This window comes from Pagrus major, chromosome 12, assembly GCF_040436345.1.
Source record: "Pagrus major chromosome 12, Pma_NU_1.0".
Taxonomy (NCBI): domain Eukaryota; kingdom Metazoa; phylum Chordata; class Actinopteri; order Spariformes; family Sparidae; genus Pagrus; species Pagrus major.
The window spans coordinates 20,217,073-20,230,849 of NC_133226.1; the positions used below are offsets into that span (position 1 = coordinate 20,217,073).

Below are 13,777 nucleotides of genomic sequence, written 5' to 3' on the forward strand. Positions count from 1 at the left end.
AGCTTATTAAGCTGGTTCAACAGTTATTCTGCTCAAAGGAATACAAATCATCTTTAGATGAAAGTCAAATTTCTTCACCCAGTTTCCATTCTGTCTCCAGATATTTAATCTGCTGATCTCAGGCAGGCAAGTCTGACTTCGGGGATATTTCAAGACATGACATCAGCTGCCACTGTGATCCTCTACTGTACTGTATGTGGTGATCTTACACTATCTACAGTTAAAGAGGGAATTGGTCTTTATGGAAAAGCAATGTCCATGCTAATGACAGGCAGTATGATTCTCTTCCAAACAAACAATCCGTCAGAGCTCATGACTGCTTTGTGTTGGACTGGACTCCGACTCTACACGGAGCCATGTTAATCTGCGGCTCTGGCACATGTGACCGACTGTAGCTGGAGTGACTTATACTTACATTGAATACAGTCTCTATGTGCCTCTGTTATTTCTGTGGGAGGGAGGGAGCCAAAGAGACGGGCCATCCACTGCCATTTCCAGTGGCACTCGACGCGCGTTGGACCTTTCGCAGAACGGGAGGCTGTGAAACGCTTAGAGCTCCTTGCGTGTTCGAGTAAACACCCTCTTTTGGTCTGGGGCCCCTCCAAGGGTCAATACACTGTTACATCACAAAAGCTGGATTCATGGTTAGTTGCTCCAAGGTCTAGAGGAGGAGAAGAAGGGCACAGTGCTGCCTCTCATGTGCTCTTTGTCACTTTTATATGACTATCTTATGTAGCTATCTCCTCGCATCGTTATTCTCGCCCCTCTAATCTCCCACTCACTCACTTTCTAATTATACAAAAGTCTTATCTTTCATTTTATAACGCCCCCTCCTTTCATTCATAACAATTTTGTTGATTCTGTTGCACTCCTCCTTTCCTGACTTTTCATTTTTAGCACAACACACACCCTCTCTTTCTGTCTTTTTCCTGGATGCAGGTAGTCTAAATGAAGGCTCTGAGAGAGAGTTTGGTGACTGTGGCCACACGCTGCCCACACCACAACGTGAAATGCATTATACTTAGGTAGAGATGGAAGTGGAGCAGGAATGACATGTGTGTCTTTTGTTGCCCAACAAACCCACAGCACCACAAGACTAGTTTCAAACTTAGAAACCTGATTTGGACACGTCTGAATCTTCTGTTTGACTGAGAAAAAAACTTTAGCAACAAGGAAATCAACGAGGAAACTACTGAAGTAAAAAACATGTCTTTTAAAATAGATTTTGTAAAAATTGTCTGCCTGAACACAGATCAGACTGCAAATGTTCATGTAATGCTCGAGAGTGATGGGTCCACAGAGGAACAATGCTACCTCTGGTGGTTGCATGTGCACAATGCATGCTGCAGAGTCAGTCATTTAAGGTTTAGATGTCAGAAAAAGCTCTGGATTTGTGCAACTTGGTACGGTTAAACATTACAAAGTGATTTATGGAAAGACGATCATCATTCAGATGAACACAATGTAAATTACCTTAAACACAGAGAGGGGAAAAATGGTAATATTTCCAAAACAAGATGCAACTAAACAAATACCATCACATAATCCTCCTGAACATGGAGAGGGCTTGTTACTGAAAGTCTAATAGTCAAGAGACAGGGAGAAAATTAGTAGCTAGCTACAGCCTACTATATTTTTCTGTGAGCATATACAATAATTAACTTTATATATACGTTCCCAAACCCGCTGCTTAGCCATCCCCAGCTGTGTATTTTTGGTGCAGAGGCCACTGTCATTTCCCAACAAGGACTCAGTCTTATGCAGCCTTGTCTCATATGAAGCCTCCTGGCTTAAACCGCCACACTTGTCCCAGTAAACCAAACCTTAATGACAGGCTTGTCTAAAGCTGGAGTCTGTAAAAATGCCTCTGGGCTTTTCTATTTGTCTATGTCTATTTCCTATATCTTCTGTTCTGAGTTTATGTGCGCTTTTTGTCTATATTCCTGTTTTTTTCTTCCGGTTATGGGAGAAAATGTTATTCCAGCTATAAAAAAATAAAAAAAACTGGCATGAGGACATTTGTCCTGTGCTGTGTCTAGTTCCAGGACCTGAAATAGAACATAAGTGTGCAATTTATAAAATTTTATTTCACTCCTTCCTTCTCTCAGAGGCAGGCAGGATGCGAGCTCAACTGAAATCCCGTTGGGGCCCGGCTTTTTTCCTCTTTTTTTCAGTGCCTATTTTGAATGGGGCCTTTCTACAAAACTCATTAATATCATAGTACAGTCACACCTATATTCGCTAGCTGAACTTCCTGCAGAAATCCAAACAGGTCAGAAAGAGACAGATGGACTTTTGAGAATTCCCCGTGTTTGCCTCCCACTAGAACAGCAGGCCTGTGTAGGGCCAGGGCTCTGCCTTATGAAGGGCACTCACTAAGGCATCACTGAGACTCGTTTCACAGAAAACATCCATCAAAAGGCTTCATTTAACTAGAGATGAAAGATGAGCTTTTTAACTCCTTCCTCTACCCTAAGCCTGGCCTGTTGACTCTCTCATCTGTTTACGTTGCGACACATAAACATCCAAAGCGCCGTCTGTATAAGAGGCTCCTTCCCTTCCCACATGATTAGTTATATAGTCTGCATGAAGTCCTCACTACATGCATGATGAAAAAATATGGCGCCCACGGCGGGTCAAATGGTTGCTCTGTTTCCACTTACTGTGTGAACATGTATGTCTCAGCAGCATCACTCTTCGTCATATGCACAGTACTTTAATTCCTGGACAGATTTCCTGGACAGTCAATATTTCTGCATGTGCTTGTGTGTGCACAGTATCATTTCGTTAAAAATCTTGTGTTTGATTGAATGGTAACACTTAATATGAGGGTACACATATAAACCATTAACTGGTTGCTTGTTAGCGCGCATATCAGCGCCATATTGGCTCAAAATACACAGGTAGAACATGTGTGGGTTAACAGGTGTCAAACTACAAGTGAATTACTTTCGAGGAAGACCTCCCTTTGCAGTGCAAAGGTATTTGTTCGAAAAGCTTATTATAGAGTTATTTCGACAGGATTCACACCTTAAGTGTATTGTTACATAAGAATAGAATAAAATAGAGTACAGTGAGGGAGTATATGTTATCGTAATGTTGAGGGATTCACAGAGTAAAACTTTTGCACACCTGTGGATCCACAGGTGCGTAGGATGAGACCTAGGACACAAACTCCTGCACACTAATCCACTCACTTTGCAATGAAAAATGAATTTTAATAGCAACGTTTCGGTCCAAAGACCTTCATCAAGTTATGCCAAGATAACTGTTATTACCACTGTGAGCGCCATTTCAAGTTGTAACAAGATAACTTGATGAAGGTCTTTGCACCGAAACGTTGCTATTAAAATTCATTTTTGATTGCCAGTGAGGTGAACAGTCTGCTGGAGTTTTTGTCCTGATGTTGAGGAAAATTGTTGGATTTTTTGTATATTCTTGACATATGTGGATCTTTGTAGTCATTCTGTGGGGCTTCATGAAGTGTTGAGTTGAGTACATAAATGAGTGGAAGGCAGAGCAACACGGTTGTTTTAGAGTTGGTGTCACCACTGCACCGATGACGCGTCCCTATAATGTGGTTATTAGTGAGGCTGAGTCCTCTGCAGCAGCCCGTGGCCCTTCGCTGCATGTCTTACTCCAATCCCTGTTTCTAGTCACTCTCTAAGATGTCCTAGCACGTAAAGGCTAATGCAAAAAAAAAAAGAAAAAAGATAGAGGTGAAGATAGCATGCACTCAGCAAAGCATATTACGATCATAATTCATGTACAACAACTTCCCTACTCACTAAGGAGCAGTTAGGAGGCTATTGAAAGGAAACTAAGTTAATGGTCTTGTAATTGTAGTCATAGATTATGGTCATGCAGAATAAGATATTTATAAGTGATTTAATGACCAATAAAGAGCGATATCTACTCAGGAAAAGAAAGGACAGAATCATAAATTAGCTGCCACAGAGAGGCCACCTTTCCAATCCTAAATCGTTGCTTGAACACACGCTGAACCCCAATTTCTCCCGACCGTTAAGCCAGTGCCTTGAGTGGTAGCTCGCTGCCATTGCTGTGCATGTGTGTGTGCGTGAATGGGTAAATGAGGCGAACTGTCCACTTGCTATTATTGAATAAAGAAAACAGCAGGTCAGATAAACATCTGCTCAAAGTTTCTCTTCCTTAAGAGTCAATGTATGTGAACTACAGTTATCATTGCATCTCCTCTCATGTTGTGCAGAGAGGATTTAGATAACGCACACCACATATTAAAAACAGAGAGAGAATATGTAGGTTGTCATCCAATTACCTAAATCCCCTCTGGTATCCTATGGTCATTTAATGGCACATTATAATATTGTTCACGATAATTTGGGTGCATGAGGTGTCCACAAGGTGTCAATCAGTTGTGGACACATGAGGTTAGGTTAATCCAGAGTCTTTTCACTAATCTCACAACAGTCTCGTGCTAGAATTAAATTCCCCTTTCGAAACTCAGCAGCCTTTACTTTCCACACTCGTCGCGGCCGCCATGAATTTCCAGATTAAAAACTAAAAACTACATTTTATATATGTTAACCATGTAGCTTTTGCACCGCTGGAAACAAGCATTTCGAAGTGTTTCGTGTTTTCCTTTGTAAAATGTGGCCGTTAACAAGTTGCCATGTGGAAATATTTTGGCACAGCGAGATCGTTGCCTTTATGGGGGAAGGACGGTACTTACAGACACAGCACGATCATCAACAGTCTGTCACAGACACATGTGACATGAAATTGAGGCTCTTTAACTGAAACGAGTACATACAGAATCCAACATATTCATAAAAAAACACAACTTTGTACTTAAAAGGGTGGAGCTCTTCCTGCCATTAAAAGACTATATTCAGGCTGCCACAGGGTACGAAGGAATACATGTGGCTGCGTCCGCACTGTATGCATAACATAAACTGCAAACATGCATCAAAGGAAGTGGTAGCCCTGGAGCAACATATCGCACCCCCTGCTATAAGACACACACAAGCATGGCCAGCGCTGAACTGATGTGACTTTTCTATTTAGTGAGGACTTCTAAATAGCCTACCTATCGGGGAAACATATAGGAGAAGGCAAAAAGAAAATACATTTCAAGTAATCAGGTTTACACACAAAACACCTTTTCACACACTACACTCTGATTAACTTAAACTCTGTGATTACTGAGAGCTTATTGAGAAAATAGTGTAATTATCATCACGCCACTTGTAGATGTAGGCTGATAGAATCAATGCTTGATAAAAAATAGTTTATGTAATTGCACTACTTACTCTAATTCATACATTTATCTGAAAATTAAGAGATATCCCAGCGAGATCTTAAGTGTAGAAATTGCACAGTACTTACCTGTTAATCACTTTACATTAGAATACACCACATCAGTTCGTGGTAAATATTAGAGTCATTTAAAAGAGTTTGGTCAAAAGGACTAAGGCCCAGTCCCAATACATATTTCAATGTTGCATTTCCCTCTTTTGATGGGATATGATGCCCAAAAATGTCCAGCAGTGAGGTTGCTGCACTTGTTACTGCTCCTCTAATATCAGTGCAGACTGGCAGGGGAGCTAATGTTAGCCTATAAAGCACCGCTAGTAGCCAGGTAATGAAGCAGTCTTCTTTTTAATTTGATGACTTGATTGATAGCGTGAAGTTGAACAAACTGCTTGCGTCCAATGCTTTTCTATATCCATCAGATAAATTGCAAATGGCATTGTGACAATACCTTGATTGTCAACTGATGACGTAGTGGGGTCTTCAAGGGTTGTCCCTTTTCGTAGGGGGGATTTCACCCACTACGCCTTGTTGCCATGCTAGCTGCTCTGTTAGTCTGTACTCACACACAACCTTGCTTTGAGCTAAATGCTAACATCAGCTTGCTTACACGCTCACAATGGCAATCATGTCGATGTTTAACAGGTATAACACTTACAACGTTCACCATCACCATCTGAGTACAAGTACATTGCCATCCCTAAAACAAGGACACAAGTGTGGCAAAAAACAAAACAAAAAAAACAAAACAAACAGAAGTTACCTCAGTTGTCAGTTTAGGAAAAGACAAATGAAGCCTTGGAGGGACCAAAGAGGGGATGTGTAAAAATGGTTGAGTGCCTCCTTAAGAAACGAACTGTTGTCCCAGCAGTGCTAGGCTGTTATGGATGAGCGCCAGATGAGATGAGTGAAGACCCTTTGAGTAGACAAGAGTGATGCACACCCAGCATTCTTCACATAGCTGCCGACCAGAGAGGAGTGGACCGGGCTACAACATCAAACCGGACCCTAAAACATCCCTGGTGCCACTCTGCTCATAGCGCCAGCCTCACGAATGGTTCTGTCCATTCATTTGTTTCTGTGTCATTCATTGCATGTGTGGGTGTGCGGATGCAGACATGCAAACGACTGTGAGAAAGACAGCAGTGAAAATGCGGAAGCATCTTCCAGGATTAAACGCGGAAGAAAACAAGACCAAATAAGAGGGTTAGCAAGATACAATAATCCAAAACCAGATCACTGGATCTTGATCCAACAGACAGAATAATTTGGTACAAGTATAGAGCTTGCATAGCTGAGAACACCAAGTCAGTCATTACAGAACAGTTGCTACTCGTTCCCAATAGGAGACAATGGACCGGTTCCATTTTAACACACACATGTTTTTTTCTCAAGCTGTTAGCATCCACTGAAAGCTGAGAAGGAATCTCATTAAAAGAAAATTACAAACACAAGATAAAGGTCTGGCAGGACCAATAAAAAGTATTATAAGATGCCTTATGATACAATTCACAGATAAAAGACGGCAGTAAAACCCGCTGACCAGCAGAAGCTACAAATCTCAGTGCTATGAAACCTCTGCCTGCAGCCCTCGCAGTGGAAAAGCAGCTTACTGCAGTGTGTCTGTCTCACGTCTGGCTGGTTGAAAGTCCTCTCTGTAACAAAACTCTATTCAGGTCAGATTAAGATCACATTCTGACGGAGGACAATGGGACCACTGATCTGGGGCGAGCAGAAATAGAGAAGATTGCTTCACTGACCTGAGCTTGAGATACACTTTCTTCTAGACCACTGCTGTTGCTAGAAAGCAACTAAAGACACTTAAGGTAAATCCACAGGTATTTTTGGTAAGAGTGAGGCGAGTCTTATAGATCAAGTTCCACTCTTATCAGTTAAACTGTCTGTGAAACACTTTTTTGATTAAAGTTGGAGAAAGTTGTGTCGTTACTTTATCCCAAGTTTACTCAAGGTGACGGTGCATTTCATTTGGTCGACCGTTGCTGCTCCTGAGACAGGGATGTCGGCCAAAAAGACTAAACTTAACATGAATAAAACTTTATAATATCAGTCACGTCAGATTTTCATCAGCAATCAAGTTGTTTAATGGTGTGTTCACGAACAGTAAAGCGAGTTTAGACCGTAGGATCGTTTGTTTATTCGCCCCAAGCACCCAGATTACTTTACCGTACATTAGCCTTAAGCTAACATTAACAAGGGCGTGTGTGACTGTGTGTTTGAATTCAAGTCGACTCTCACTAAATTCAGCACTCACCAGAGACTCTGGTTCTCTCTCTTTCCCCTCTCCTGTTTGTAATGTTGTTCATGTAGTAAAGCACATTTCCCCTCCAGCTCCAGTCAGCAGGCAACATTACAGAACATAAACATCCGACAAAGGAGATCAACTCGGTGGATTGCTGCTGCAGTTAGGTTGATAGACGGGAGTGTAGATCCCAACGTTAAAAAGTCATCTCTGAGATCTCCTCCCGTCGGTAAACAGCTCTAGATGAGAGCAGAATCCAACATGACTCCGGGTGTTTATTCCTCCAGAAGATCTGGCCCTGCACCCGACTCTCTCCTCCAGAGTTAGTAACAAAATCTGCCTACCAGCTCCTTGAAAGCTCACTAAAACCTTATATTTAGTTTATTCTAGTGTAAAAACGACAATTTGTCATTTTATTGGGTATTTTGTTCACAACTATTTCATGGCTCTGAGCACTTGCCAGGCAACCAGCAGAAACTCCAGGGAGTAGCCAAAAAGCAGACCAGCACAGTCTCACCACAGGCCTACATTAAATCACATATTATCATTTTTACACTTTAGTTTAAAACAAGCAAGATATATGTTTCCCTCTTTACAATATGTGTGCAAAACTAAGCGTACTGGCTGTAGCAATGGACTCTCTGCAAAAACCCCCCCCAAAAAATGAGGTGCCATGTCGGGGGAAACAACACCATGTCAACCCACAGGCGAGCAGTGAGTTGACATGGTAACTCTTCACTTGAGGCATATTTTATGTGAGGTTTTGGCTGCACTGCCACTTGTCATGATCCAAGTTATTGAGGCAGAAATTTTCACACGAATATGGTTCTAGGATGCATTTAGCTCTTATAGTGGTAAGATAGTGGTATAAGTCTGTGGTCGTGTACTCAATTGGATGCCTTAACCTCAGTCACAACCACAAAAGTCGTGTTAGGTTTGATATACAGATCTTGTACGTGAGTATAGACAGTTTTCCTTGGCACTGTCGGGGATTTCTGGACACTGATAACTCCTTAGTTCCTGTGGAGCCGCTGAGGAGGAAGCCGTAATGAGATGTGTGGCATGATGAGGTGGTTTTATTGGGAAACCCAGCTTTATAATCACTATTATTACAAGTCAACCCTCCCTGCAAAACACTTAGACGCACGTATGCCCTCTCTCGCTCTTTGACTCTTTCCTATCCAGCCTATGTTATAATATGACACTGTTAGAGAATAGATTAGAGAGATTTTCACAATATGTTACCTCAACCAAACACTAATGAAAGAGACAGTTATGTACAGAGCCACAACTCCAAAGTGCTCTTGTATCTGATTTAAAAAACTGTCTTGGATTTGAATGCTTTTGAAATAAATAATGAACCCAAATATTCCTGGATGAGCAGCTGAAAGAGAAGCTTGGAGTATCAGAGTGTTCGCAGATATCTTGATCATCTGGTAGTGAGTGTATGAGTCAACGTAGAGGGGAGGCTACCACATTACCACACCAGAGCCCATCAACATACACAGTACAAGCCTCTAATAATGTGATCTGATATACTATATTACAGACTGAGTCTCCACCCACCACTAATCCTGACAGCAGTGACTGAGGATCCCTTTCATAAATCAGTCAGTGCCTCAGTACAGACAAGCCCAGCCCAGTGGATTAAAACCAGCAGCACCAGAGGCAATCACCAAAAGATTTCATCAGTTTGAGTGGACTGCCCACACATGTCCAAACCTCGGTACTTCTCAGAAAAGGAGCCAACCAAAGAGAAAAGAAGAAGATGAAGAAAAGAAGACCCAATGATTGTGAATTCTGCAGCACCATCATCAGGTTAAAATATAAAGTTCTGACCAAACACCTGCAAAACTAATAACATTATTAGTATGTAGCGCATGTTAGCATGCGAACATGCTAAACTACGATGGTGAAAAAGGCAAGCATCGAATCTGTTCAGCATCAACATGTTAGCATTGACATTGTGAGTATGTTAGCATTCTAATGTTAGCAGTTATCTCAATACAATGCCAAAGTGCAGCCTCGCAGAGCGATTGGAAAAGACATTATTTACCCCCCTATTAAAGCCAAAATCTTCACTGTAGATGCTAAGCTAAAAGCGTACAGCTCGTCTCAAGTGTGCAGCGTTTGAGCTTGACCGCGTGTCAGCGGTGTAAATAACGTCTTTTCATATCAATTTGAGATGGTAGGGCTTCCAGAGGCAAAACTTCACCCAACTTTCCATCTCCTTGAGTGTGAGTAGATAATGACTACATTTTCCTGTTTGGATGACCTAATCCTTAAAGCAGGTTGAGGTCTTTTGGTCTAAATTGGACTGATAACCTCAGTATTTCTGAAATCCTGTCGACAGCCCTGGGAGTTGGCTTTATTTTTTGTTTAATCGTATGTTAACATGTCTTTATATGACCTGTGGGTACAGACTAAAAGTCTCCTTTTCATCTAGAGATTTGAATAATGTCCTAACAAGATGGCCTAGCTGATGGTCTAGCTTAATTAATGCTATTGTCATCAAAATTAAGAACTTTGTTGATTGTTTACAAAGAGAGAGAGAGATGTTGAACACTATGTGAATTCTGCTGCTGTACTCGTGTTCACCCCGGGAACATGTACTGAAGTAGTTTACATTTAATGCACTTAATGCACTTAATTTCATCCAGATGGAGCCATTTTTGAAAAGAAAAAAAAAAAAATCTTTCTGTAAGAACAGCCAAAAGCTATAGAATGTATAATTAAAACACAAGAAGTCAAAAGAAGCTGCACTGTATGAGAGGCAAAAAAAAACTACTGGCTTGGCAAAGTTGCCAAAGCCTCAAAGGAAAGATTATGGAGTTTACAAAAAGGGAAAGAAGGAGAAACCACAGATGTCGTCAAAAAAGAGGGTTTATCCTTGAGGTTACTGCTTCTACGTAAGTGAACGTGGGCTGCAGGGCCACATGAACACTGAGCCTCTGATCAGGACACGAGAATCCAGAAGGATTGTACACTCACGTATGAGAACGCACACTGTATGTTCTCATGAATGACACATGTGCACAAACATACTAAATTAAAATGACAGACAGTTATTTCTTTCATCAGTTGAGACTTTAACTCCCGCTGACCCTCCCCTCAAATCAGTGGCCTCGGCTGTGGAGCCCCGGACTTGTTTCGTCAGTGAAAGGCGTCCAAATAAAACAGCGTTTCTCTGGTTTGATGAGTCCCTCTCTGCAGAGATGCATCTCTCTGAGGGGAGCCATTCATTAGGAGCGCTGCACCACCCACATGCAGTTTACCGACCCCTCGACCTCACATTAACAATCTCTGCAGGCTGTGTTACGAGTGTGTGTGCACGTATATGTGTGTGCGTGCATGTGTGGAAGTGTACATGTGGTTTGGTGGGTCTGAAGGCTTTCCCGCTCTGTGGACCCTGTTTCCACTTTCTGCTGGAAAATCCTCCCAGACCTCGAAAGCGTTTTTTGAGCCAGTAGGTTATGTTGGTGACTTTGTGTCAAGAATATCTAGACTCACAAACGCTTTTGGCAACTTTTTCAGTTCCATGGTAGCAGGAAAACAAACATATTGGAGATTTTGGTCTTAAGTAAAGTGTGTTTGTGGAGCTGCTCCAGAGCATATCTTTGAAATCTGTTTTCTTGCTGCGTGTTAAACAACAAGTTACCCCTCTTATCTGACCATTAACTATGGGTATGTTCGTAAATCCAATCTGACGCTCTGACCTAAAATGAGAGCGTGGCTCTTCAAAGTAACACAGCGTGCACAGATGATGAGACAATGAGACATACTACTGTAAGAGGTAAGACCTGTTGCTGTTTGTTTGGGTGCTTCACAGGAAATGGTGGCACATAAAATGACATTGAAAGCATCATGGGGTCAGTTGTTCAGGAACAGAGAGACCAGGTAGAGCGGTGAGAGGTTGGGTGTCGTGTGGTGCCGAGGCCTCGGACGGAAGGTGTTGACGCTTATTAATCCCGATTAATCCTGGAGAGCGATCCGGGTTCGCACTGATGGTATGCCAGTCAAATTGTTGCTATGACTGGTCACCGGCCAGAATGATTATAGACATGCTGAGATGTTATTCTTTGAATACCTTGGCCTGATGCGGTGAGACAGGCAGCCAGGGAAAGCTTTGCAGACACAATGGAACCTGGCCAAGGTGGAGTAGAGAGTCGCTGTGTGAACCGCTGGCTGTAAAACAGAGGAGAAAAGGTTTGTACAACACCCAAACATTTTGTTTGGTCAGCTCGCGGTGCTGGGATGGAGGCCAAGGTTTCCTTTTGTGGAATTTAGGGAGAGAGCAGCAGTTTGAGCAGCATTTTGAAGACATACATTGCTGGAAATCTGAAATGGAAATGTATCATTTACCAAAGTAATATTTTAACAGAGTATCTTTAATTTTACTCAAGTATGGTTTTGGGTACTTTATACAACACTGTCAAGTAATATGATTCATCTCATTCTGAAATGGGCCTTTCTGCATGATGAGTACTTTTACTTTTGGTACTTTGAGTATATTTTAATGCCAACACTTTTGTACTTTTACTTAAGTAAGATTTTGAATGCAGGACTTTTACTGGCTTTACCTCATGTTGGGCACTAGATGTCCTCCTTGGTATGTTTGTCTTCAGTTAACTCTATCTTGTCCTTGATGTGATGTCAAACAATACCATTCCTTGGAAGTCCATCAGGTTCGCCTTAACCCTCTAAATTAGCTTTAAGGTCATAATCTTTTAGACTTCTTAAAGGTGCACTGTGTAGTTTTGCGGAAGAAATCAGAAGAGAAAGATCTTCATTGACTGATTTTTTATGCCACAACAAACGAAATAAACAAACTGTCTTCATTTTCATGACTGACTGAACTGAATAAACAAACTGACCTTAAAGGACAACACAATTTCATACTGTTTAACTTTGTTTGTATTTGGCAGACCCTGCCACCTTTCTAGCTTCAAACAGTGTTCTGGGGACCTTATTTTCCCCTGAGAATAGCTTGTTTATTCACTTATGGAAAACAATAAATACTATATTAAAATTCTGAGTTTGAATATCTTATCCCAAATTACATAGCGCCCCTTTAAATAAATAATGAAAAAGGATAATTGCTTATCTTGCAGCCAAAAGCAATGGGTCAGTATCTTCACATAAATGTGCTTCAGTAATATTTAATTGAAAAAAGGAATCAGATCAAAATAGCTTCTTTTATAATATCCATCTTTTATCTAATTATAATTCATTTCTTTAACTACAAGCTTTCGAATCTAAAGGCCAGGATTCATATCGTACCGCAGCTTTTGTCTTCCACGTCACACATCACCCACACACAGTTGTTCTCAATTATTTTGCCTGATCAGACGTCCTCTCAGGACTGCGTGGGCTTCATGTGCAGACTGTGTTTCTCTGACATCTCCCTGACTCACCTGCTAAGTAACAAAGGCAAGACAACATCTTTTTCAAACCAGACGCTGTTAGTCTTGTCACAACAGGAGAAGCACGTACTAACTGTTGCTAATGCATTAAATACGGTGTTCGGCTTCAGCCTGACTTAACGTTTTATCTCTCTGGTCATGTTGGTCCCACTCATATTTAAAAACAACCAGTTCAGACAGTAGGTAATGACAGTAATATCCACTTTGAAAATAAATAACAACTGGAGTTTAATTACTTATATAATCTGATCTGAGGAATGAATGCTCCCTCTGTTGGAACTCATATTACTCCTGTTATAAGCCAGATTTGCACTGCACTTTAATTTAAATAAATCTGCAAGTATGTATATATGCCACACTGTTCCAGGTCCAACGTTTCCTTCACTCGTTTTAGAGATCTTAGCTGTTGAACGAAGAAAAGAAACAGGGAAAGCCACCAGTTCCCGGCTCCTGTTGAAGGCTTATACTACCAAAGAGGCCAAGCGATTAAAAATGCTTGAAGAAAAGAAAGAGGCAAAGAGAGCTGCCTGGGAAAGAAGAAAGGAGTCGTGCAAGTGTGGTCACGTAGAGAGGAGGGAGGGGATTGTTAATTGCAAAAACGGACAGGAGGTTAGCTAAAATGACGACAGCATTTATAGCAGCTTTAGTAGTTTATTGTTTTTCGTGATGAACAAAACAAATGCAAACATGTCAGTAATAAATGACCTTAACAAGTTGACATGGAACACCAAAAAAAGACGGGAACAATAATAAATACATCCAGGACATGGACATAAACGGACAATTAAATATAATATGAGAG

At 41.3% G+C, this 13,777-nt stretch overlaps 1 protein-coding gene across 1 annotated transcript in view; it reads right to left on the reverse strand.

The window, feature by feature from the left end:
* The window catches only part of LOC141006275 (uncharacterized), a 101,471-nt gene extending 89,334 nt beyond the window's left edge, over positions 1–12,137 (reverse strand). The window contains exon 1 of the mRNA XM_073478426.1: positions 12,133–12,137. Within this exon, the coding sequence (XP_073334527.1) occupies positions 12,133–12,137 (5 nt within the window). The remainder of the gene's footprint in view (positions 1–12,132) is intronic.
* Positions 12,138–13,777: the final 1,640 nt, after the last annotated feature.